The 24,745-nt window shown below is 38.7% G+C and overlaps 1 protein-coding gene across 1 annotated transcript; it reads right to left on the reverse strand.

Moving 5' to 3' along the window:
• LOC134385972 (alcohol dehydrogenase class-3) lies at nucleotides 1–12,720 on the reverse strand. Its single transcript, XM_063107804.1, has 9 exons — nucleotides 12,647–12,720; nucleotides 10,034–10,135; nucleotides 8,185–8,326; nucleotides 7,014–7,101; nucleotides 4,105–4,324; nucleotides 3,705–3,965; nucleotides 2,819–2,954; nucleotides 419–557; nucleotides 1–273 (listed from the first exon to the last, which is right to left on the reverse strand). The coding sequence occupies exons 1-9, from the start codon at nucleotides 12,656–12,658 to the stop codon at nucleotides 249–251; spliced, it is 1,125 nt and encodes a 374-aa protein (XP_062963874.1). The 5' UTR covers nucleotides 12,659–12,720; the 3' UTR covers nucleotides 1–248.
• Nucleotides 12,721–24,745: the final 12,025 nt, after the last annotated feature.

Consider the following 24,745-nt stretch of genomic DNA (forward strand, 5'->3'; position numbering starts at 1 on the left):
TGCAGAAATTGCTTTTATTATGTTAAAATATTCTTTAATGAGCTAGCAATTACTTATGTGAAGGAGAGTTCAGAAAACATTTATGACTGTATTAGCCTTGTCCTTGATTAGAGAGATTTATGAATTACACACATAATGCTATGTCTAGAGTAGTTACTGACGGTCTAAGAGGTTGTGAACTTGGAAGAGCTGCTCCCATCAGATCACAAGACTTAGGTACAGGATGGACATATTTTTCTCTTTTGAATTTAAATCTTTACCACAGTTCGAATGCTGTAAGAGATGAAAGCAATAAACATAAGTTTTTAATACTTTTTCTTTTAAGACTACTAAAATTGTATTATTTTTGATCCTCCCACCCCATAAACCCCAAATCACTATTACCATTCTATAATATATAGCTAAAGAAAAAGCTTACCTCTTCCCTGAATGCATCAGTTCAAAGGCTTTGTTAATTTGGTCAAAAGGCAGATTGTGAGTCACAAATTCGTCAACTTTTATTTTTTTGGACATATATTCAGACACCAACTTCGGGACACTTTCTACACTTTTCCATCCTAAAATAAATCATACATCTATTTATTCAACAAATTTCTACAGTATGCTTGTTACTTAGTGGGTGACACAAAGACATTTAAGAGAATGAACTTTCTGACAAGGTAAGGAGGGATGAAAACCTCCAAAATTAGAATGGAGAAGAGGAAGAATTTGACACACACCTTTAGTTAAGAACAAAGTAAATATCTTTGAGTATTTTTTTTCAGTATTAAGATCTACTAAAGTCTCATTAAGGTCCTGGCCAACTGTGACTAAACTACTCACAATAGTACTCTGAAGTCTTAGCAACAAGCTTAGTTAGGTCCACAATGGCAAAGACTTCTGTAATCATGGTATTTGAGGAAGAAAAGAACTAATGTAATACATGACTTTATTTCCTTGCTTTTAAATTCAACAATGAAATAGGGATAGCATCTCAACACAGAAAACCATGAAATTGAAAAACAAAGGAGGAAATCTTTCGCTAAATGGTAAAGTTTTAAATAAAATTAGATGCTTCAATTTCTCAGCTGTATCAAAAGAAGCCAATAAATCCACAAAGAAGTCTTCCCACCTTTTAAGAGTGCTTTGGACCACATTTCAAACTTCATTTGAGCCTTTTCCAAATCTCCCTTATATCCTCTGCCAATTATTTTCCCCCCACAAATTGTGCGGAGTTTTTCTTCCTCCTTTACATTTCCTGGTAACTGAGGCAAGTACAGCCACCCCTATTCTCTATCCAAAACTCCTATTTACATCTTTGGGTCATATTTTAGCATCACAAGGGGACCCAATGCTCCAGGTGATTTCCCAACCAGCATGTGCTAGGATGGGGCTTCAGTTGGAAGTCACTATCAAGACTCCCTGGCTCAGTCACCCAGACTTAGGTGCCCTTTCATATACAGCTATGGACCCTGAGATGATGCCCCCAAGTACCATGTGTAGCTTAAAAGTCTGTTCCAAGATACTCAGCTGTGACATGCATCTAGGGCTTTGGAAAGGAGAGTTAATCAGACTGACATTTTCTAAGGCACATTCTGTAATATAAAGAAGGAAAACTTTGGTCAAACCCCTCATTTTAGCATACTTTCCAAATCTTTTATTTCGGACTTCAAAAAAGCTGGCATAATATGAGGTAGGGGACCCTAGACACTTTGTTAAACACAGATCACTCAAAACTCGTGATTTTTTTTCTAAGAGTATGGTGATAAATACATATTTTAAAATCATATAAAAACTTAAGATTTCATTCATTCACAATAGTTGGGTTATACAAACATGTTTGATATCTTTTCTCTAACTGAGCAGCCATGAAAAATATGGAAACCGTTTCCAAGCATTCTACTGGTAGTTTGGCAACCCCAAACAACCAAGCAATTTCTAGAATCACACAAGGGAAAAATGATCAGTCTGGTATCTTTTCAATTTTGTTATAAGGTTTTTGTTTAATTTAATATTTTCAGTATTGACTACTGATGAAATCAGTATGATATGGATTGAATTGTGTCCCCCAAGTTTTATGAATTAGAGGATTGGTTCCAGTGTGACAGTGTTAAGAGGGTGGGAAATCCTATTATGGTAAATGAAAGGTGGGGCCTTGAAGAAGTGGTTAAGTAGATGGTTTAATGGTGGTCATGTGTGTGGTTCTGAAGGCTTTAAAAGAAGAGCACATCAGAGGTTCTCTCTCTCTACTCCACCATTTCTCAATGTGATACCCTGTGTCACTACCAAAGAAAGATCTCACCAGATGTGTTCCCTGGACATTGGACTTCCCAGCCTCCAAAACAGTTAACAGTATATACTGTTTCTTTATAAATTACCCAGGTCCAGGTATTTTGTTATAAGTAACAGAAACAGACTAATACACAGTACCATTCAGACAGAGGTATGATCACATCCAGTGATCACTGTACTCTGAAAAAGTGAGTAAAGAATTTTACAACTTACTTAAGTCCACACATGAAACACAGAGAGGCTGACACTGCTTTCTGTTTACCAACTTCTCACCCCCATACTACCCACAACTACCTCCTCATTAACAGAATACTGATTTAAAAAATTTTTCTAAGAGTGTGTGACAAGTGGCCATGTGCTTCAAGAGAAGCTGAGCATCTTCCCAGCCCCAGGGGTAAATACTGATTGAGTACGAAACCTTGCATGCAACAACTTACAATCAGAAGGTAGCCCATGAAGATTCTTAATACAAGAAAATTCGCCTGGCACTGAAAATCCGTCAATAGAAATAACAAAAGAAAATGTAATCACGCATCCATCAAATTACCTCCAAAGGCAGTGCCTTTCCACGTGCGACCGGTTACCAGCTGGAATGGACGAGTGGCAATTTCTTCACCTGAGGCAGCTACTCCAACCACCACGCTGACGCCCCAGCCTTTGTGGCATGCCTCAAGTGCTGCTCTCTGCAGGCACAGAGATATGACCAAATCACAGAAGTCAGTGCAGTCTGCTGAGAATAACTGCTTCCCCAGAAACTTCTAGCAGGGGAGGGGAGTGGTGGCACAGAGCTTTTTAAATAAGCGACAACAAAATGATGAAACAATGTTTAGTAAGTTTAATTTTGTTGAACAATTAAATTTTGACAGATTTTTTGAAAAATTATTAACCTGGCTAAATATTAACATGAATTGAAAGAATGTGAAGCTTTTATTTGCTTTCTGTTTTTGAAAGTAAATCATAGCTCAAAATTCTGAAGACTTTAAAAAAGGAAGCAGGTAGGAGAAATAACAGTAATACTTTTACTCAGTGTCTACTTAGTGTCAAGTAGGTGATGTTACTACGCATTTTACAGATGAGGAAACTGAGGTTTAGAGAAGTCGTTTGCTCAAGGTCACTTGTTACTAAGTGAATGTACATCTAATTCCAAAGCCCATGCTCTCTACAACTACATTTTTCTGCCTTTTCATTCAATAAGACATACGTTCAGCATTCACTGAAAGGCAAAGAAACATTTTCATCTTTCCCCAAGCCATTCTTACATCATTTCCCATTTGTAGTTCAAGTAGTTATTTTCTCTTCCTCCATTTATCAAGAGACCTTTTCTTTGCAAAGACAAAACAACTTTTAACCTTAATTAAAGAAACTGCCTTTAAAAAAAAAAAAAAAAAAAGCTGTTCCACACACAATAAAGGAATGAAGTCAAGCACACTCACCATGACCTTCACATTGCCAATACACTCAAAGGAGAAGTCCACTCCTCCATCAGTCATCTCAATGAGCACTTCCTGGATGGGTTTACTGAAGTCCTGGGGGTTAATACACTCAGAGGCTCCAAACTCTTTGGCCTTTGCAAATTTCTCTTTATTGATATCCACACCAATGATCCGGGATGCACCAGCCACTTTACAGCCCATAATAACCGCCAATCCAACTCCTCCTAGGCCAAAGACGGCACAAGTAGAGCCAGGCTCCACCTGACAGTAAAGACAGTTTATGAAGTACTCACTCCACAAGAGTCAAGAAATCATTAGGTTTCTTACATATCAAGCCAATTTCACCAATCCAGCAAAGCTTTGTTGAATTAGAAGGCTAAAACCCAGGCCAATCTCTTACCTTGGCAGTGTTCACAGCAGCACCATAACCAGTTGAAATGCCACAACCCAGAAGGCAGACTTTATCCAGAGGTGCTAAAGGATCTATTTTGGCAACAGAGATATCAGCCACAACTGTGTATTCAGAAAATGTGCTGGTTCCCATGTAATGTAAAATTGTCTTTCCTTTGCAAGTAAATCTGCTGGTACCATCTGGCATTAATCCTTTCCCTTGAGTGATTCTAAAGAAAATAAAAACGGAAAAGGGCAGGGTGGAATCAGGTTTCTTAAAACCCATAGGAGAGGGGTTGGCCCATGGCTCACTTGGGAGAGTGTGGTGCGGATAACACCAAGGCCACGGGTTCAGATCCCTACGCAGGGATGGCCGGTTAGCTCACTTTGGAGAGCGTGGTGCTGACAACACCCAGTCAAGGGTTAAGATCCCCTTACCGGTCATTTTTATATAAAAAAACAAAAAACAAACAAACAAACAAAAAACCCATAGGAGAAAGAAATCAGTTTTTAAAATGATGACCAGTCAATATTCAAAAAGTATGCTAAGACAAAAAGTCTAATTTCTAATGTATTCATTAATAATTTAGCACCTTTCAGCAATGGCTTATTAGGGAAATTTATAAAGACATTTATAATCTTAACCCATCTTTTCCAACATTTAATATCCTTCTGGATCTTACTGTCAGGGTACTGAACTCATTTTAAGAGGTCCAACTTATGGATCAGATAAAATTATTTTAAAATGCCATCATAATACTTTGTGAGCAGATACAACTTCATAAAGGATAAAGCCCAAACCAGCATCTACACAAGTAGAAATTACAAACAATTATCCAGATCAGCTGATAAAAACAGATGTCCAAACTGGCTTTAGGTCTTTCAGAAGGCCTTTACACTGAAAAGTGTAACAGTCAAGTTATATTTGCTCTTCACTTTGTTTTCCCTGCATAGTTAACGCCAATAGACCAAAAACCCAAAGACCTCACAAAGGTGACAAATACAATAAATGGTAACAAATTACTTTTGATATTCTACAGAGATAGGTGATATAATTAACATCTTGCTTGGGAGTATGAATCCCACATTGGTTCAAAGCCTGTGTGATCTCAGGGAAGTTAATTACTTTTGTGCCTTCGTTTCCTCACTGGACAATGCAGAGAAATAATAGCATCCTCCCTATAAATTGTCATAAAAATCAAATGAGATGTTATGTATAGTGTTAGCATTGTGTCTGGTACAGAGTGAATGTTTAGTACATATTTGTTATTTTTAATAAAATAAATGCTATAATTTGATGTACACTCAGATAAATCCATTGGAATATATATATCCATCTATCTGAAGGAAAACACAAAGAGAAAATAAACTACTTCTAGATTCACGTTTCTGTTAAGAGAAAAACAAAAATATGACCAGAAACAAAGAGGTGACAAAACCCCACCAAAATAATTGTTATATCTTTATGAGACCAACCTAAGTTTGTTTAGCCCTCTTTAATGTGAGAAATCTCTCTGTTCCAGGCAAGTTTCTTGAACAAAAGGTGATGTAGGATGTATTTTATGCTTTCAAAAGGCTTATTATTCTGAAAGGTTAGTCACAAAAAGCCCATCATCATTATTACAATTGATGTGTTAAAAATTTTTCAGACTGTGTTTGAAATTCCCTTTTAAAATGACTAGATTTTTTTTGTTTTGGCTCTAGCTTTGCCAAAAGTAACTGGATTTACGTTATAAAATAAATGAAATTTTGTTTTCCAAAAATATAAACTAATTTTATTAATGGCATTAGGAAATAAATGCAAGAACAAACGGATCTCCCATACACTACTAGTGGAGTGTAAAATGGCACAATCATTTTGGAGAGCTTTAGATGTGTGTTCTATGACTCAGCAAACACAATCCCAGGAAAATACCCAAGAGAAAGTAATGCTATACCCATCAAAAGATATGTATAAGAATGTTCCTAACAGCACTGATCATAACAGCCCCAAACTGGGAGCAACCTGATGTACACGTAAATGTACATCAACTGGAGAATGAATAAATAGTGGTATTTGGAATGGAATGTGACAGAGAAACAAAAAAGAATGACTAAAGCACACCCAACTTGGATATATCTCATACATATTATGAATAAAATAAACCTAAAAAAAGAGCACACACAGCATGATTCTATTCATACAAAGTTCTATAGTGAAAGGAATCAGAATAGTGGTTACCACTGAAAAGGGTGGGTGCTGACTTGGAAGTGGCAGGAGGGACTTGGGGGCTGCTGGCAGGGTTCTCTATCTTGATCTAGGTGACAGTTCTAATCATCAGGTCTGTATATGCATAAAGATTCATTGAGCTATACACTTAAGATATGAATACCTTAAGTACTTTATTATTTAAGTACTTTATTTATGAAGTATATTCTACTTCAACAACAACAAAAAAACAAAAAAAGGGAATACAAGGGGATCTTAAATTGCCTCAAAGAAGTGCTGTTACCTTAATATAATAAAAATAACCGCCTTTTCTGAGTGAAGTGGTTCTCCTTAATAACCTTACAAGGTAAATTTTATTACTTTGATTTAATGAATAATAAAATGGCTCATAAAAATGATTTCATTTAATCTCACAAGCATGTTTTCCCTTTCTACATATTTTGGCAAATTTAGCCCAGTGTTACGGAAAGAGAATGGGTTCAAAAATTCTCTTTTACATCTTAATGGCTGGTGATACTGGGAAAGTCCCTTAATTTCTGAGTCTTAATTTTCTCCTATGAAAATAGGGATACTAATAATGATACTGAGGTTGCTATAAAGATGGGATTAAATAATTTACATAAAATGTTCTGTATAAATTGCCACACAATTACTTATTATCAGTATTAATATGACCTCTTGTTTTAAGAACAAAATAAAAAGACACTAACCTTATCTTCTGGCAAAGGTTGGTTTTAGGATTTAGACAAAATTTGCATTCTCCACACTGTGGGATGTAAAGTGGGATGACAGTATCACCTGGGAAACAAATGCAACATTATTCTGAATACGGTACATTTGTTCCTAAATGGATACATTAGCCCTTACAAATTCTCATTCCTGTCAACTCACGTGGCTTTGAAAAGTCAACAATTTCAAGGCTTAGAACTTTACCTACATAACATCATTAAGACACTGCCTGACCATACAAAAAGTATGTTCCAGAAAATTTTTTTTTCTTTGTAGCTGGCCAGTATGGGGATCTGAATCCTTGACCTTGGTATTATAACTGAACTAGCCGGCCAGCACTCAAAGTTTTTCATCTAATTGAAACTCTTAGAACAATAACGGGAGAACAAGGAGATCACGTGCTTCAGATACTGACTCACTGATGTATTCTCTAAAAGTGGCCTTGGAAATATACTTAACTTCAGACAAACAGGAGCTTGCAAAATCAGAGAGAAAAAAAAATCCAAATATTTGTGTTTTCCATATAAGGAATAAAATCAATCTTGACAACTTACTTAGGTGATAACCTGTTCATAAATAACCTGTATATTTTATCTGAGAAATAATTTCCCTACAGAAATAAGCCAAAAGCATCAAAGTGGTTCAAATACTGTTGTAAGGCTCCATGACTACACCAGTTGTCAAGTAAGGCAAATCACAACTAAAGCTGAAATGTTTCGTTATTTTAGTTATACTAAGTTTCCATCTGTATTGTCAGGGCTAGGGCTCAAACCCGTCAGACCCATTGTACAGATTGTGTCACCAAACCCCTCATATGCAGGTCCATGCTAGATAATTGGGAAAGATCCCGGGAGCTGTTGGCAGATGACACGAGTTCAGTCCTCAGCAGCAGCAACAGCCTCCAGCAGCGGTAGCGGCATCCCCGTGGACCCCCGGGGCATCCAGGGGCGGGGGGCAGCTTGGATCAGAGCCACTGGTCCTTTATACTTAAGTCATAACCCAGGACACCTGGGTACACATGAGCAATTACATTAGACAATAGCCAAGGAACACCTGGGTGTACATGCATATTTACATCAAATGCTTGGCAAGATTCTGAACATCTGAGGGGCCCTGACCATTTTCCTATATTTTCCCAACAACTGTCCTTACCTGCTTTCAGCCTAGTAACTCCTTCACCAACACTTTCCACAATTCCAGCACCTTCATGTCCCAAGATCACTGGAAAACACCCCTCAGGATCAGCTCCACTCAGGGTATAGGCATCGGTGTGGCAAACCGCAGTGGCAATAATCTAGCAGGATATTAAAATAAAGAGCATTTAAGTGTGTGTGCATGCAATTCAGAGTGAGGTACAAAGCAAAGGAAAAGGCATTTTACTTTCATACCATATTTCATTGATTCTAAGATACATTTCTCTCATATTGTAACCTCCCTAAAACCAACATGTGCTTACAATCCATGGCATCTTAATAATTAGAAATTGGGATTTTTTTAGTTGTACATAAAAGTAATGGTACATTTATATGCAATGAAATATGCATATAAATGTACCACATCTATTCTCCTTTTCAGTGTAGGTTAGAAAGAGAAAGTAAACAAGGTGATTTTAAAGGCACTGGGCCCTCAGGTATGTGCGCAAAACAGGTGAAGCCCATCTCACTGCTGGCCTCCTCATGACTGCTGGGAAATGTGATGTGTAAAAAGGCACTGACTATTTCTGAAATATGCCAGTTCGCTTGAGTCTGGGCCAAAACTCAGAGCCTGCAGTGGAACCAACTCCCTTTTTAGCAACCACATGCAATTTTTACTTAAATAAGCCCTTTATCCCTATCTTTCTGGCTTTCAAGTATCTCACCTTTCCAAACCACCATGGGGCCGAAGGCAAAGTCTTGGAGTGTATGTATTTATGCTTCTCTGCTTCTGGCCTATATACCCACTTACAATGTAACATTCTTTGCTATCTACCAGCAGTTTCCCAAGGAAGACAGCTGAACTCACTGTGCCCCATACAGCTCATCTTAGCATATCCAAGACAAACATTTTCTTCGTCAGTGGCAATATCACAATCAGCTTAATTTCTGAACTCGAAGAAAAACATACAAACTATTATAAGATTTCAGATTCCTGGGTCTGGTTGAAAAGGACCTAAAAAAGTTATTTGGTGCTGGGCTTCTCCACCTGATATGTGTGATCCTTGGGAGGATGAGCCAGTATGTGTGGTGTGTGTTTGGAAGAGGGATGGGGGAAGTAAACAATATCACAGCAAAAAAGAGCTGTGACTCTTTTGCTAGAATACAACATTTTCCCAGAATGTTAGTTTTATTTAATGGTCACTACTTTACAGTGTTAAGTTTATATTAAAACAAGTGGAGAACAGAATACTAAAAATATGAAGGTTTATAAATGTCAAGGCTTTAACGATCTCTCCAGTTGGCTGGCTTGTGCAAAATACCTCTCCAGGGGTAACTTCATTTCTCAGCCACAGCAGAGGTTGAGAAGTCCTGGAATAATGAACCCCTGGCCTTGTCCGCCAGGGTCAGTACATTTTAAAGCTCTCTAGGCAAGCAAATTTCACTTGCTTCTTGTTCCAGTCAATCAGGAATCTCTTCCTAAATCTTATTTGAGGTCTATTCTAACAAAACTGAAGACCATTTCTTCTTTTTCTGTTTCTAACATGTCACCATACACTTTAAGTTAAGGGATCAGCAAAAAGCAGAGCATCCTACAAAGTCATCTTAAACTCAAAGTACAGAAGATAAATTGCAGTAATCTAGTGATCCATGGGAATTGCTGGATCAAAGCTAAACAGATGGAGAGGAGTGCTGCAAAGGTGAGAGGGATAAGAGGAGGATGTTGTGATTCTAAGGTCAGATAACTTTTAATCCCTTCTCCTTGACACTGTCCTTTGGGATTTATCCTCTTAAGACCTCAGGTCTACTCACCTATCCAGAGACCTAATTGTAACTCTTTTTTTCCAGTACCTTAAATGTATCATTACCTTAATTCGAACTTCATGAGCCTTTGGGGGTGCCACTTCTATCTCCTCTATGGAGAGAGGCTTTCCAGCCTCCCAGGCAACTGCAGCCTTGCACTTGATAACCTGAAATGGGAAAAAAAGAGAGTAAGTGGTTTATCCTCCTAAACTAATAACTACTTAATAGTCAACTTAGATAATAATGAATGCTAATCTTACAGAGTATATCACAGATTCACAAAGAAACATTACCTCTAAGTGATAAAGAAAATTGTTTTTAGATTTCATTAAAATAATATACACACAAAAAAGATTTAACTTAGATGATCATCTGGTCAGATATAAAAGCCTCTTTTGGTTAAATAGTTTTATTCATCAAATATTTAATGATCCTTTACAATGCATAAGTAAGAGCACATTAAGAACACAGGTTCCAAAGGAATCTGATTCAGTAGGTCTGGCATGGAGTCCAAGGAATTTGTATGCTTAACATGAAATTCTTTTGCTTAGGCTAGTTCAAATAGCAACAGTTTAGTGTGAAACTGCAAGGTGGGAAGGAGAATAAGGAGTAACAGAAGAGAACTTAAAAAAAAAACTATATCCCTTATAAGTGTCCAATATAGTAGCCACTTGCTATGTGTGGCTATTAAGCACTTGAAAAATGGCCAGTATGCTAACATATGCTCTAAGTTAAAACATATATGGATTTTGAAAACCTAGTAGAGAAAAAGTAAAAATATTGCATTAATATATTTAAAAATATTCATTACATGTTGAAATAGTATTTTGAATACTGGATTAAATATACTATTAAAATTAATTTCAATTGTTCCTTTTTACTTTTTTATTTTTTGGCAGCTGGCCCGTATGGGGTCCGAAGCTGTGACCTTGGTGTTATAAGGATGCACTCTAACCAACTGAGCTAACTGGCCAGTCCCCTTTTTACTTTTTAATGTGGCTACTGGAAAATTTAAAATTACAAATGTGACTCGTATTATGTATCTACAGCACAGAGATGCCTTAGAGGTTATAGTCAGTACACACCCCTCTACTACCAGAGAATCAAGCATAATGAGGAAGGTTTTAGTTAGTTTCCATAAATTTGTTGACAGAAATTTGTTGACAGAAATTTGTTGACAAAACTGAAAGAATCACTAAAAGTGAGATTTAAAGAGGCAGGCACAAACTGCTACAGAAAGCAAAAAGTGGGGAAAAAGTATAGCTTTGGTTGGTAGGTTTGGGAAAGCATCACTTTTAATTGGGATACCGAAGGATGAGGAATAGGCAGTTACAAATGGTGATAAAACACAGTTACAGGGTGATTGTGAGGAGTGAATGAGAATGAATATGAAGTCCCTAGTACAGTACTTAGTACAGTATAGCTTTGCATAAATAAGTCAGTAATTATTAATAGCAATAGAACAGAGAGCTGAGGAAAAGGAGAGGTGAACTATATAAATATATAAGATGTGGCCTGTGTAAACTGGTGAGGTTGGAAATGATTGCTTTTAAAATTAAAATGTAGATATTAAATCTGATAGTACAAAAAATTCAGACACTGGATTAGAATCTTTTTTCACCTCAATGTACCATAAACCGCAAAACAAAATTCCAAAGGTCAAAACCAGAATACTAACAACGAGGTTAATTAACCCAGAGAGCCAAAGCAAAAAGAAAAATTCATCCAGAATCTAATCCCCTGTAAGGACCTTAACCTTTTCCTTTCAATGACAATTCTAAGCAAAACAAAGTCCCACTCTAAATGGGAAACTGCCTTATTTCAACATCTGAACTATAATAAGAATTATAATTTTTCATCTTCTTTGAATAACGACATTTGGTAAAAAGGAAAAACTGCTAATTAGTTAAGTCTGAAAGATCGTTCAGAGTTTATCATCTTTTAAACTCCAACATTTAAGGTCATTTATCTTTCTAGAAAAATGTCTTAAGCTTGCAAAGCATTAAAACAATCAGCAACTTTACACTGATTATTCACGGTATTTGGTATTTGTACACACCTGGGTCAGAATCCCAACTCACTATCCTTGGCGTGACCACTAATCACCAGCATCCTCTTAATCCTCAATTGGGGTAAAATAGGGAAGATATCTCGCGGAAGTGTTATGTGAGGATTAGGGAAGAATATAAATCTCTGCGTGCCTAAGCGCTCAAAAATGTTATGAAAGGCACCGAGGAGTCTTCCCAAAACACACGTCTTGTTGGCACAGTAACTCAGCGTGGGCTCAATCATGAATTACAATCACGAAACGCAAACAACCTCGGAGTTAGGAGCACGGGCTCCAGCTGCAGCTTCGCCATCTGCAATCACGACCCCGAGCAAGGTACTTAATTTCACGTACAGAGCAATGCGTGGCTGCTCCTAAGCCATTTCCAAGAAGGCACCGACCGTACCGCTCCAGCCCCCAACTCTCCGGTTCTCCCCACCCCCACCCCGCTGAGGCGATCCCAGAAACAGCAAAACAAAGCTCCCTCCTCTTCCTCCCCGCTGAGCCTCTCTCCGGAGGCTCCGTTTGCGCTCCGACAGCCGGGTCCCGGAGCTCCCCGAGGCGAGCGTCCTGGTTCCACCCCATGCCCTCCCTTCCCCGGACTCCGGGCCCGCCGTGCAGATGCAGATACCTGGGGCGCCATGTCGACGGGTTCTGGTCAGCTTGGGGCGAAGTCCGGGGAAGCCGCGCGGGAATGGGGGCGTGGGCGGGGCGTGCGCGTGGTCCCGCCCCGCCGACACCGGGGAGGAGGTGGAGGGCGGGGCGTGGGGCGGGGCTTCCGGGGGCTCCACGCGCAAGGCGCGGGCCGAGGTCTGGTGAGCCCCCGGGTGGTGTTGCCCGTGAGAGTGGATGGATTCCGGCAAGGCTAGATGGCACCGGCTTCGTGGCTAATCCGACAGACTCGCTGCAAAACATCTTTGTCCGACAATTTTAGGCCAGTGATTGTAGATAAGGTTTACGTATTAGAGAGATGGAAGGCGAGGAAGCGGGAATCTCACTGTTTGCACGTCAGAAGCAGTGACAGGCCTGCACCAGTTTTGTGCTCCATGGGCAAATGTTTCCTTCCCTTCTGCACACTTCATGTGCACTTGGGTACAGGAGGATGAGTAAGATTCAACCCTTCAAGGGACTTGCCATTGAGAGAGGAAACTGAGCTGTAAGATTAGTGGTAAAGGGGCACAAAGGAGGGGAGCCCATTCTGGAAACTTCCCAAGCTCCAATTCCATCAGCGGGGTGGGGGTGGGGGTGGGGGGGAAGGGGACGCTCAAGAGGAAATGGGGAGGGCCGAGCCCGTGGCGCAGTCGGTAGCGTGCTGCGCTAGCAGCGCGGCGACGCTTCCGCCGCGGGTTCGGATCCTATATAGGAATGGCGGGTGCACTCACTGGCTGAGTGCCGGTCACGAAAAAGACAAAAAAAAAAAAAAAAAAAGAGGAAATGGGGAGAGAACTTTGCAAGGAGGGGATGGGGGGAGCAAAGTCTCCTGAACCTGGACTCATTTGATGTGTTTAAAGAATGGGCCAGGAGCTGGCCAGTTAGCACAGTTGGTTACAGCGTGGTGCTGATAACACCAGGGTGTCGGTTGGATCCCTGTATCAGCCAGCAAAGATAAATAAATAAATAAATAAAAAGACTGGAGTGGGCCAGAGAGTAGAGAGAGGGAGAATGGAGTATTTGGCCGTTTACTCTTAAACTCTGATTGTTGTAGATGCTGAATTTTGTTAAACTAGCTCTACCAGACACAGTACTCTCCTCCTTGTGTGTGTTTTCAATATTTTTCATGGCTCTTTTCCTGAATACACACCTTAAGGGTTGATGATCTCAAAGGTTCTGTCCAAAGTCTTTTCCCCCTTTCACTCCACTCTCTCATCTGCTCTGTGGCTTTTAACTTCTATATATGTAAGGATAACTACCAGATTATTACCTCAAATTAGGATGGCTTGCTTAAACTCCGGGCTTGGGCATACAGCTGCTTGCTAGATATCTGACTCCGTTAGGATATCTCAGTCATATCAAACTCAGCTTGCCTAAAACTCATCTTGTTGTATTTTCTATCTAAATGGACTGTTCCTTCTGTCTCTGTGTGGTCACACCCTCCACCTCCTTGCTCTAGCCATAAATCTGGGAGTCACAACTTCACCCATTCCCTGATCTGTGCATTCAGTCTGTCACCAGCCCTGACTATCTTTCACATCTTGTGCCCTTTCTCTCCTCACTGCTGCTTCTTCGTTCAGGCTCTCATCATTTCTCACAGGGTTACTGAAAGAGCCTCCATCTGATTTCCTTGATGCCAGGTCCCCAAATCTAATGCACGTCTAAACTAATGCCCCCTTAGTGATCTTTCCAAAACATATATCAATCAATGCCATTTCCTTTCTACCTCTAATAATTTTTGAATGAGGTGGGTTATAAACAAATAAATGTCATTCTATTTAAAAATTATCAAGGGCTAAGAAATGGATAAAACCAAAATTTTTTAGCTAGGCCCGTCAGGCCCCGAATAACCTATTTCTTCTTACATTTCCCTTCTTGTTTCCTGCTCTTCTGCCACACAAGTCTCATACCAATCTTGTGGAACATTTGTAGTTCTTTAGAAGAACTGTCCTCTTTCTTGATTCCATGCTGTGTATATGCCAGTACTTCTGCTTAGAACGCAGCGAGAAATTTCTAGTGGGAATAAAGAGCTTTTAGCAGAGAGTTAATTTTCTTTTCCCTATTGCAAATATATTGTCTGTCTTCTGGGAAAAGACACTTACATTTTTGTAGCACCTTGTTTAACAGTAATAGGACTTCTGGTTTTTGGTCTGATGTAAAAAAAAATCATCAGTCCATCCTAACAACAGGTAAAAAGCTGAACAAACTAAGAAATACCAACTCTTCTTAGATCTGTAAAAGAAGTGAGGTCACAGGGAAAACGCTGCCCCAAAAGTAGAGAGACTGATAGGTGGATTCAGAGAATCACAACTTACCAGAGTAGAAACCCACTTTTTTTGTGAGAACAATTACTGGGGTAGAAAAACATGAAATTTTTTTTTTGATAAATTGATAAATTGCTGGAGCCTCATTGTAGGTTAGTCCCAGAGTTAAAAACTCTAGGGGGATCCAGTCATAGGGGGCTCTCATACTTTTGTAAGTTTTATCTCCATGAGTTCTCCCAGTGAAAATTGGAGAAAAAAAATCCCCCACTGCTTCCTGCAGGGGGAGTGGAAAAGTAACCATTTTGAAATATGCCAGAGCATCCTGTTCTTTTTAACAAGGCTTGCTCTCAAGAGGAACTATTTTACCAGTGCCTAACTTACAGGGATTTTTTTTTTTTTTTTTTTTTTTTTAACCAGAGCTTAACCAACTTAGGGAAAGGGAAATACTCAATTCCATCCCCCTCTAGCCATCCTGTACCACCCAAGGGAAGTGAAGAAAAGAAAAATCTGAGAATGTGAAATTCACATCCCTGGGGCACAAGCTCACTAAAAAGACTGAGATCAAATCATAGAACTATAGAATGCTTTCCCTTCTACTGTGTCTTAACACTACATTACTAAAGGCCTATTTACCATAGTTCCCTTTACCCAGTGTATCATGTCTGCCTTTCAATAATTGCAAGGCACACTAAAAGGCAAAAAACACTTTGAATGACAGATCAGGCGTCAGAACCAGATCCAGAGGATGACAGGGGTGTCAGATTTATCAGACAGGGATGTCAGATTTATCATGAATTTGAAATAACTATGATTAATATGCTAAGGACTTTAATGGAAAAAGTAGGCAACATGCAAGAACAGATGGATAATGTAAGCAGAGAAATGGAAATTCTTTTTTTTTTTTTTAACTTTTATTTTGTCGAAATACATTGTGGTTGATTATTGTTGCCCCTTACCAAAACCTCCCTCCCTCCTCCCTCTCCTCCCTACCCCCCAACAATGTCCTTTCTGTTTGCTTGTCGTATCAACTTCAAGTAATTGTGGTTGTTATATCTTCTCCCCCCCGTTTTTTTTTTTTTGTGTGTGTGTGTGTATGTGTGAATTTATATATTAATTTTTAGCTCCCACCAATAAGTGAGAACATGTGGTATTTCTCTTTCTGTGCCTGACTCGTTTCACTTAATATAATTCGCTCAAGGTCCATCCATGTTGTTGCAAATGGCAGTATTTCATTCGTTTTTATAGCTGAGTGGTATTCCATTTTGTAGATGTACCACATTTTCCATATCCACTCATCTGATGATGGACATTTGGGCTGGTTCCAACTCTTGGCTTTTGTAAAGAATGCTGCGATGAACATTGGGGAATAGGTATACCTTCGACTTGATTATTTCCATTCCTCTGGGTATATTCCCAGCAGTGGGAAAGCTGGGTCATATGGTAGATCTATCTGCAATTGTTTGAGGAACCTCCATACCATTTTCCATAGAGGCTGCACCATTTTGCAGTCCCACCAACAATGTATGAGCGTTCCTTTTTCTCCGCAACATCACCAGCAGTTATCGTTCAGAGTCTTTTGGATTTTAGCCATCCTAACTGGGGTGAGATGGTATCTCAGTGTGGTTTTGATTTGCATTTCCCGGATGCTGAGTGATGTTGAGCATTTTTTCATATGTCTGTTGGCCATTTGTATATCTTCCTTAGAGAAATGCCTACTTAGCTCTTTTGCCCATTTTTTAATTGGGTTGCTTGTTTTCTTCTTGTAAAGTTGTTTGAGTTCCTTATATATTCTAGATATTAATCCTTTGTCAGAGGTATATTTTGCAAATATTTTCTCCCACTCTGTTGGTTGTCTTTTAACTCTGTCAATTGTTTCTTTTGCTGTGCAGAAGCTTCATAGTTTGATATAATCCCATTTGTTTATTTTTCCTTTGGTTGCCCGTGCTTTTGGGGTCGTATTCAAGAAGTCTGTGCCCAGTCCTATTTCCTGAAGGGTTTCTCCTATGTTTTCTTTAAGAAGTTTTATTGTTTCAGGGTGTATATTTAAATCCTTAATCCATTTTGAGTTGATTTTAGTATATGGTGAGAGGTATGGATCTAGTTTCATTCTCCTGCATATGGATATCCAGTTATCCCAGCACCATTTGCTGAAGAGGCAGTCCCTTCCCCAGTGAATAGGCTTGGTGCATTTGTCAAAGATCAGATGGCAGTAAGTGTATGGGTTGATTTCTGGATTCTCTATTCTATTCCATTGATCGGTGTGTCTGTTTTTATGCCAGTACCATACTGTTTTGGTTATTATAGCTTTGTAGTATAGCTTAACGTCGGGTAGTGTTATGCCTCCAGCTTTATTTTTTTTGCTCAGCATTGCTTTGGCTACACGTGGCCTTTTATTATTCCATATAAATGTCTGGATAGTTCTTTCCATTTCTGAGAAAAATGTCTTTGGAATTTTGATTGGGATTGCATTGAATTTGTATATCACTTTGGATAGTATGGACATTTTCACTATGTTGATTCTTCCAATCCAAGAGCATGGGATATCTTTCCATCTTCTTGTATCCTCTCTAATTTCTCTCAGCAGTGGTTTGTAGTTCTCATGATAGAGATTTTTCACCTCCTTGGTTAACTCAATTCCTAAGTATTTTATTTTTTTGGTGGCTATTGTAAATGGGCAGGCTTTCTTGATTTCTCGTTCTGCATGTTCACTATTGGAGAAAAGAAATGCTACTGATTTTTGTGTGTTGATTTTGTATCCTGCTACTGTGCTGAAATCATTTATCAATTCCAACAGTTTTTTTGTAGAGGTTTTAGGCTGTTCGATATATAGGATCATGTCATCTGCAGACAGGGACAGTTTGACTTCATCTTTTCCAATCTGGATGCCCTTTATTTCCTTCTCTTCTCTGATTGCTCTGGCTAGTACTTCCAACACTATGTTGAATAGGAGTGGTGAGAGTGGGCATCCTTGTCTAGTTCCTGTTCTTAAAGGAAAAGCTTTCAGCTTTTCCCCATTCAGGATGATATTGGCAGAGGGTTTGTCATATATGGCTTTAATTATGTTGAGATACTTTCCCTCTATACCTAACTTATAGACGGTCTTTGTCATGAATGAGTGTTGAATTTTATCAAATGCTTTTTCAGCATCTACAGAGATAGTCATATGGTCCTTGTGTTTGACTTTATTAATATGGTGTATCACATTTATTGATTTGCATATGTTTAACCAACCTTGCATCCCTGGGATGAATCCCACTTGACCGTGGTGAATAATTTTACATATGTGTTGCTGTATTCTGTTTGCTAGTATTTTAGTGAGGATTTTTGCATCTATATTCATCAAGGATATCGGCCTGTAGTTTTCTTTTTTGGTTATATCTTTACTTGGTTTTGGTATCAGGATGATATTTGCTTCATAGAATGAGTTTGGGAGATTTGCGTCCATTTCAATCTTTTGGAATAGTTTGTAAAGAATTGGTGTCAATTCCTCTTTGAATGTTTGGTAAAATTCTGCTGTGAATCCATCTGGTCCTGGGCTTTTCTCTGTTGGGAGCCTTCTGATAACAGCTTCAATCTCCTTTGTTGTTATTGGTCTGTTCAAATTTTCTACGTCTTCATGGCTCAGTTTTGGGAGCTTGTGTGTGTCCAGAAATTTATACATTTCCTCCAGATTTTCAAATTTGTTGGCGTATAGTTGTTTATAGTAGTCTTGAATGATTCCTTGTATTTCAGATGAATCAGTTGTAATATCGCCTTTTTCATTTCTAATTTTTGTTATTTGAATCTTCTCTCTTCTTTTTTTTGTTAGCCATGCTAATGGTTTGTCAATTTTATTTCTCTTTTCAAAAAACCAACTTTTTGATTCCTTGATCTTTTGAATTGTTTTTTGGTTTTCAATTTCATTCAGTTCTACTCTGATCTTAATGATTTCTTTCTGTCTGCTAACTTTAGGTTTAGATTGTTCTTATTTTTCTAGTTCTTTAAGGTGAAGTGTTAGGTTGTTCACTTGCCATCTTTCCATTCTTCTGAGGTGAGCATTTAATGCAATAAATTTCCCCCTTAATACTGCTTTTGCAGTATCCCACAGGTTTTGGTATGATGTATCATTATTTTCATTAGTTTCAATAAATTTTTTGATTTCCTGCTTGATTTCTTCTTGGACCCATATGTCATTAAGTAGAATGCTGTTTAATTTCTGTATTTGTATAGTTTCCAGAGTTTCGTTTGTTATTAATTTCAAGTTTTAATCCATTGTGGTCTGAGAAAATACATGGGATCATTCCAACTTTTTTGAATTTAGTGAGACTTGATTTGTGACCTAATATGTGATCTATCCTGGAGAATGATCCATGTGCTGATGAGAAGAATGAATATTCTGAGGTTGTTGGATGGAATGTTCTGTAGATATCTGCCCATTCCAATTGGTCTAGAGTATTTTTTAGATCTTGTGTTTCTCTACTGATTCTTTGCCTAGATGATCTGTCTAATATTGACAGTGGGGTGTTCAGGTCCCCTGCTATTATGGTATTAGTGTCTATTTCCTTCTTTAGGTCTAATAGAGTTTGTTTTATAAATCTGGCTGCTCCAACATTGGGTGTGTACATATTTATGATTGTTATGTCTTCTTGATGCATCAGTCCTTTTATCATTAAGTAGTGTCCCTCATTATCTCTTTTTATGGTTTTTAGTTTAAAGTCTGTGTTGTCAGATATAAGAATAGCTACTCCAGCTCGTTTTTCTTTTCTGTTTGCATGGTAAATCTTTTTCCATCCTTTCACTCTTAGTCTATGTGAATCTTTATGGGTGAGGTGGGTCTCTTGTAGGCAGCATACAGTTGGGTCCTCCTTTTTGATCCAGTCAGCCAGTCTGTGTCTTTTGATTGGGGAATTTAAGCCTTTTACATTAAGAGTTGTTATTGAAAGGTGTTGATTTATTCCTAGCATTTTATTGGTTGTTTGGTTGTCTTAGGTGTCTTTTGTTCCTTGCTTTCTGATTTACTGTTTCTTTTCTGTGTTTGTTGGTTCCTTAGGTTGTAGATAGCGTTTTTGTTTGCTTGTTTTCTCTTCATGAATGCCATTTTTATTATACTAGTGGGTATTGATTTTTCTTGGGTTTTTATGGCAGTGGTAGTTATTTTTCAGGAACCAAACCCAGTACTCCCTTGAGGATTTCTTGTAAGGGTGGTCGTGTGGTAGTGAACTCCCACAGTTTTTGTTTGTCTGAGAAATATACTATTTGCCCTTCATTTTGGAAGGATAGCCTTGCAGGGTAGAGTATTGTTGGCTGGCAATCTTTGTCTTTTAGTATTTTGAATATATCATCCCATTCCTTTCTAGCTTTTAGGGTTTGTGATGAAAAGTCTGATGTTAGCCTGATTGGGGCTCCCTTATAGGTGATTTGACGCTTCTCTTTTGCAGCTTTTAAGATTCTCTCTTTGTCTCTGAGTTTTGCCAATTTGACTATAACATGTCTTGGAGAGGGCCTTTTTGGGCTGAATATGTTTGGAGATCGTTGAGCTTCCTGGATCTGAAGATCTGTGATTTTTCCTATACCTGGGAAGTTTTCTGCCACTATTTGTTGAATATGTTTTCAATGCAATCTCCATTTTCCTCTCCTTCTGGAATACCCATGACTCGGATATTTGAGCGCTTAAGGTTGTCTGATATCTCTCTCAGATTTTCTACAATGTCTTTGATTCTTTTTTCTTTTTTTTTGTCTGCTTGTGTTATTTCAAACAGCCCACCTTCAAGTTCAGAGGTTCTCTCTTCAAGTTCGATAAGCCTGCTGGTTAAACTCTCTGTTGTGTTTTTTATTTCGCTGAATAACTTCTTCATTTCAGTAAGTTCTGCTAAATTTTTTTTCAGGACATTGATTTCCTTGTACATTTCCTCTTTCAGATCCTGTATACTTTTCCTCATTTCATCATGATGTCTAGCTGAGTTTTCTTGTATTTCATTCAGTTTCCTTAGAATTATCACTCGAAATTCCTTGTCAGTCATTTGAAGGGCTTCTTGTTCTATAGGATCTAGAGTTTGAGATTTATTAACTTTTGGTGGTGTACTTTCTTGATTTTTTGTATTTCTGGTATCTTTTTTTGATGTTTATTCATTGTGGCAGAGGGTTTCACAGTCCACCGGTTTGAGACTATTGACTAACTAAGATGTTGCTGTGGTTGCCAATTTGGTATGGCTACCTCCGTGACTGCTCAGTTGGTCTCTAGTGCCTTGTGTGTATGGTTGCCTCGGGTCTTGGGCCTCTCTGGGGAGCCACCTCTCTGGTCAGCTTGGACTCTGCTGGGCTGCTGTATCACGGGGGGTCAACAGCAGCCCCAGCGCCGTGTTCCCTGTTTAGAGACTCGCTTTTGCAGCTAAGAAACAGTTCTATTCCTGCTCCATACTTCAAAGCTGTTGCCTGTAAATGAGGCAGCCTCTCCTGCCAAGGGCAAAGTGGCAGTCAGCCCCCATGACCGGCCAACAGCAGCGGTCCTCCCTTAAGAGATGGCAAGAGGATGGTTCACAAGTTTCCCGGCTGCCTGAGGCCCAGTGGCCGCCTTTTCCGCCTCAGCTACTCCATGTCAAGCGCCGCAGCCACCGCCATCTTAGGATCCCCTGCCTAATGATTTCTTGAGAGATGGAAATTCTAAGAAAGAATTGGAAAGAAATGATAGAGGTCAGCAACAGTGGAACAGAAATGAGGAATCCCTTTGATGGGCTCATTAGTAGGCTGAACAGAGAGAAAAGAATCTCTGAATTTGAGGATGTGTTAATAGAAACTTCCGAAACTGAAAAGCATAGAGAAAAAACACTGAAATAAGTAGAACAGAATATCCAAGAACTGTGGGACAACTGCAAAAGGTGTAACATATGTGTGTGGGGAATAACAGAAGGAAAGGAAAAAGAGAAAGAAACAGAAGCAATACTTGAAGCAACAATGACTGAGAATTTACCCAAATTAATTACACCAAACCACAGATCCTGGAAGCTCAGAGAACTCCAAGCAGGATAAATGCCAAAAAACCAAACCAAACCAAAACAAAACAAAACACTATACCTAGGCATAACATATTTAACCTGCAGAAAATCAAAGACTTTTTCTTTAAGTCTTGAAAGAAGCCAGAGAGAAAACATCTTATTTATAGAGAAGCAAAGATAAAAATTGCATCTGATTTCTCCTCAGAAACTATGCAAGCAAGCAAGAAGAGAGTGGAGTGAAATATTTAAAGTGTTGAAAGAAAAGACCTGGAATTCTGTATCCTGTGAAATTATCTTTCAAAAGTGAAGGAGAAATAAAGACTTTCTTAGGTAAACAAAAATTAAGGGAATTTGTTGCCAGTAGACCTGCTTTGCAAAACATGTTTTAAAAATTTTTCAGAGAGAAAAACAATTATATAGGTCAGAAACTCAGGTCAACATAAAGGAAGAGCATTGGGGAATGGATAAAGAAGATAAATAAAAACTTTAATTTTTCTTATTTGTAATTGACCTAATAGATCGTAATTTGTTCAAAATAATAATAGCAACAATGTAATTAACACTTACAGTTTATGTATAAGTGAAATGAGTGACAACAACGATAAGAGAGACAGGAGGGAGGAATTAGAATTATTTTGTTATCATAAAGTTCTTGCCCTACCTGTAAAGTTGTATAGTGTTACTTGAAAGTGGAATTGAATTAATTGTAAATGTATATTGCAAACTCTAGGGAAACCACTTAAAAAAGGAAAAACAAGTATAATTGATATGCTAAGAAAGAAGGGAAAATGGAATTATAAAATTCAGTTTTGAAACTAGAGAAGGCAGAAAAGGAGGGGAAGACAAAAATAGGAACAAATAGCTAGGGCAATGAACAATAAAGAACATGGTAGATATTAATCCAACTATATCAATAATCACTTTAAATGTCGATAGTCTAAATATAGGAATTAGAAGTCAGAGATTGTCAGAGTGGATCACAAACCAAGATCCAAATTTAGTGTCTACAAGAAGCCCACTTTATTCTTTATTTATTATAATTCTTTTTTTCTTTTTTTGGCACCTAGCCTGTACAGGGATCCAAACCCTTGATGTTGGTGTTATCAGCACCATGTTCTCCCAAGTGAGCTAACTGGCCAGCCCTGTTATTTATTATTATTATTTTTAATATGTACATTCTAAGATGTTGTGGGGGAAGAGGGATGGGACTTGCTGGTTGTGGTCAGCACTGGGTAGGGCTGAGGCCCTCAGCCCCAAGAAGCCCATTTTAAATATAAAAACATACGTCAATTAAAAGTAAAGGGATAAAGAAAGATATACCATGCTAACACTAATCAAAAGAAAGCTAGAATAGCTAAATTAATTTCAGACAGTGTATCAACAGTCATCACCATAGCCCCTGTGAATTGGAACAGGAAACTGTCTATACTGAAGGCAGCCACAGATGGGTTGAACATGAAGGAGCCAGAAGTAGTTGCTATTAATTCCAGTAAATACTGAGATTCCAGACTGAGAGGTGCCAAAGCTACCCATCAGACTCTTTCTCTTGGGAAACACATAAACATGGAAGAAAGCGATGATGGACATCTAGTCTGTAGCTGCAAATCTGAATAGGGGTTGTGCAATTTTTTTCTGTTACTTTTCAAGACCAACACATATCCCAGAATAGGGAGGTCAGAGATTCCTCAGGGTGGCTCTAAGATTCTGAAGAAGTAAATGTCCCTAATATTTTTGTAGGTAGTGATTTATGGTAAGTTATTCATTATTGTAAACAACCTGAGCATATCTTTTTCTTGATACTATGGAGAACACCATAGCCCAGAGAAATACAAGGTATAATTTTGTGATTAAATGTAACAGGAAATTAAAATGGGAGTTTTTATGTTGTCTAATTTTTGGCTAAGAACTCAAGGCCAAGCAATGTAGGTGCCAAATTACCCTCACCTTCTAAAGCAAGGTACTAGACCACCTTATGCAGGATATGCTAAGAGATAGGTAAGCTGCTTCTGCCAGCATTAGCCCATTTCCTGTCTCCAATCTATATAAGCGAAGGCAAAGAATTCACAGGAAAGGGTGGAAATATTTGGAAGGGAGGATTTCTTTGGACAGAGTTGTCAGCGTGCCTGTCTACACCCTTCTCACCTCCACGGTGAGGGTGGTAGAAGCATTTCCCCCTAATCTGAACAAAGAGAAGAAAATCATTCAAAGCTTGAAATGTTTTTTCTGGAATCTAGAAGACTCAAAGTCTACTACCTTAAACAAAAAAACTTTTAAGGCAAGAGGCTGACTAGAACAGGCTGTCTGTGGGCAGAGTGAAGTAGTGGGGACAAGGACACAGTGTGCTTTCCATGGACCAAATGTGGATTCTGAAAAGGATACAGTTGTAGATCATCTTAAAAGGAACTTCACCAAAGAGATCCAACTAGACAGATAGGGTGACCCTGGTGGAAGCTGAGGACTGAAGGCAGAGTCTTAAATGGCCACTTGCAGAAAGAATTAGGAGGCTGGACATGTCCAGGAGATAGTATTATCAGGTGGAAGTGACACATATAGGACTGGACCCAAGCAGATCCTGAAGGCACAGTAAATTGCCTGAGCAAATAACTCACACTCCTACTGCACTTTCACCCTTTGGGGAGATTTCCTACGAGCAATCATACAGGAGGAAGAAAATTTCAACTTGGTTTATAAATACTCTGCACAATATTCTAGTGGTTGGTAGCGGTAGACTTGGGACATCTTGTCAGGTTATGGAACTCCAAGCATTATATCTCTGAGTCCTCTGACAGGAATGCAGTGGCCTGAGGTAAGGTTCTACATTAATGAATCAGTAGCAACTAATGA

Source organism: Cynocephalus volans, chromosome 9, assembly GCF_027409185.1.
Source record: "Cynocephalus volans isolate mCynVol1 chromosome 9, mCynVol1.pri, whole genome shotgun sequence".
Taxonomy (NCBI): Eukaryota; Metazoa; Chordata; class Mammalia; order Dermoptera; family Cynocephalidae; genus Cynocephalus; species Cynocephalus volans.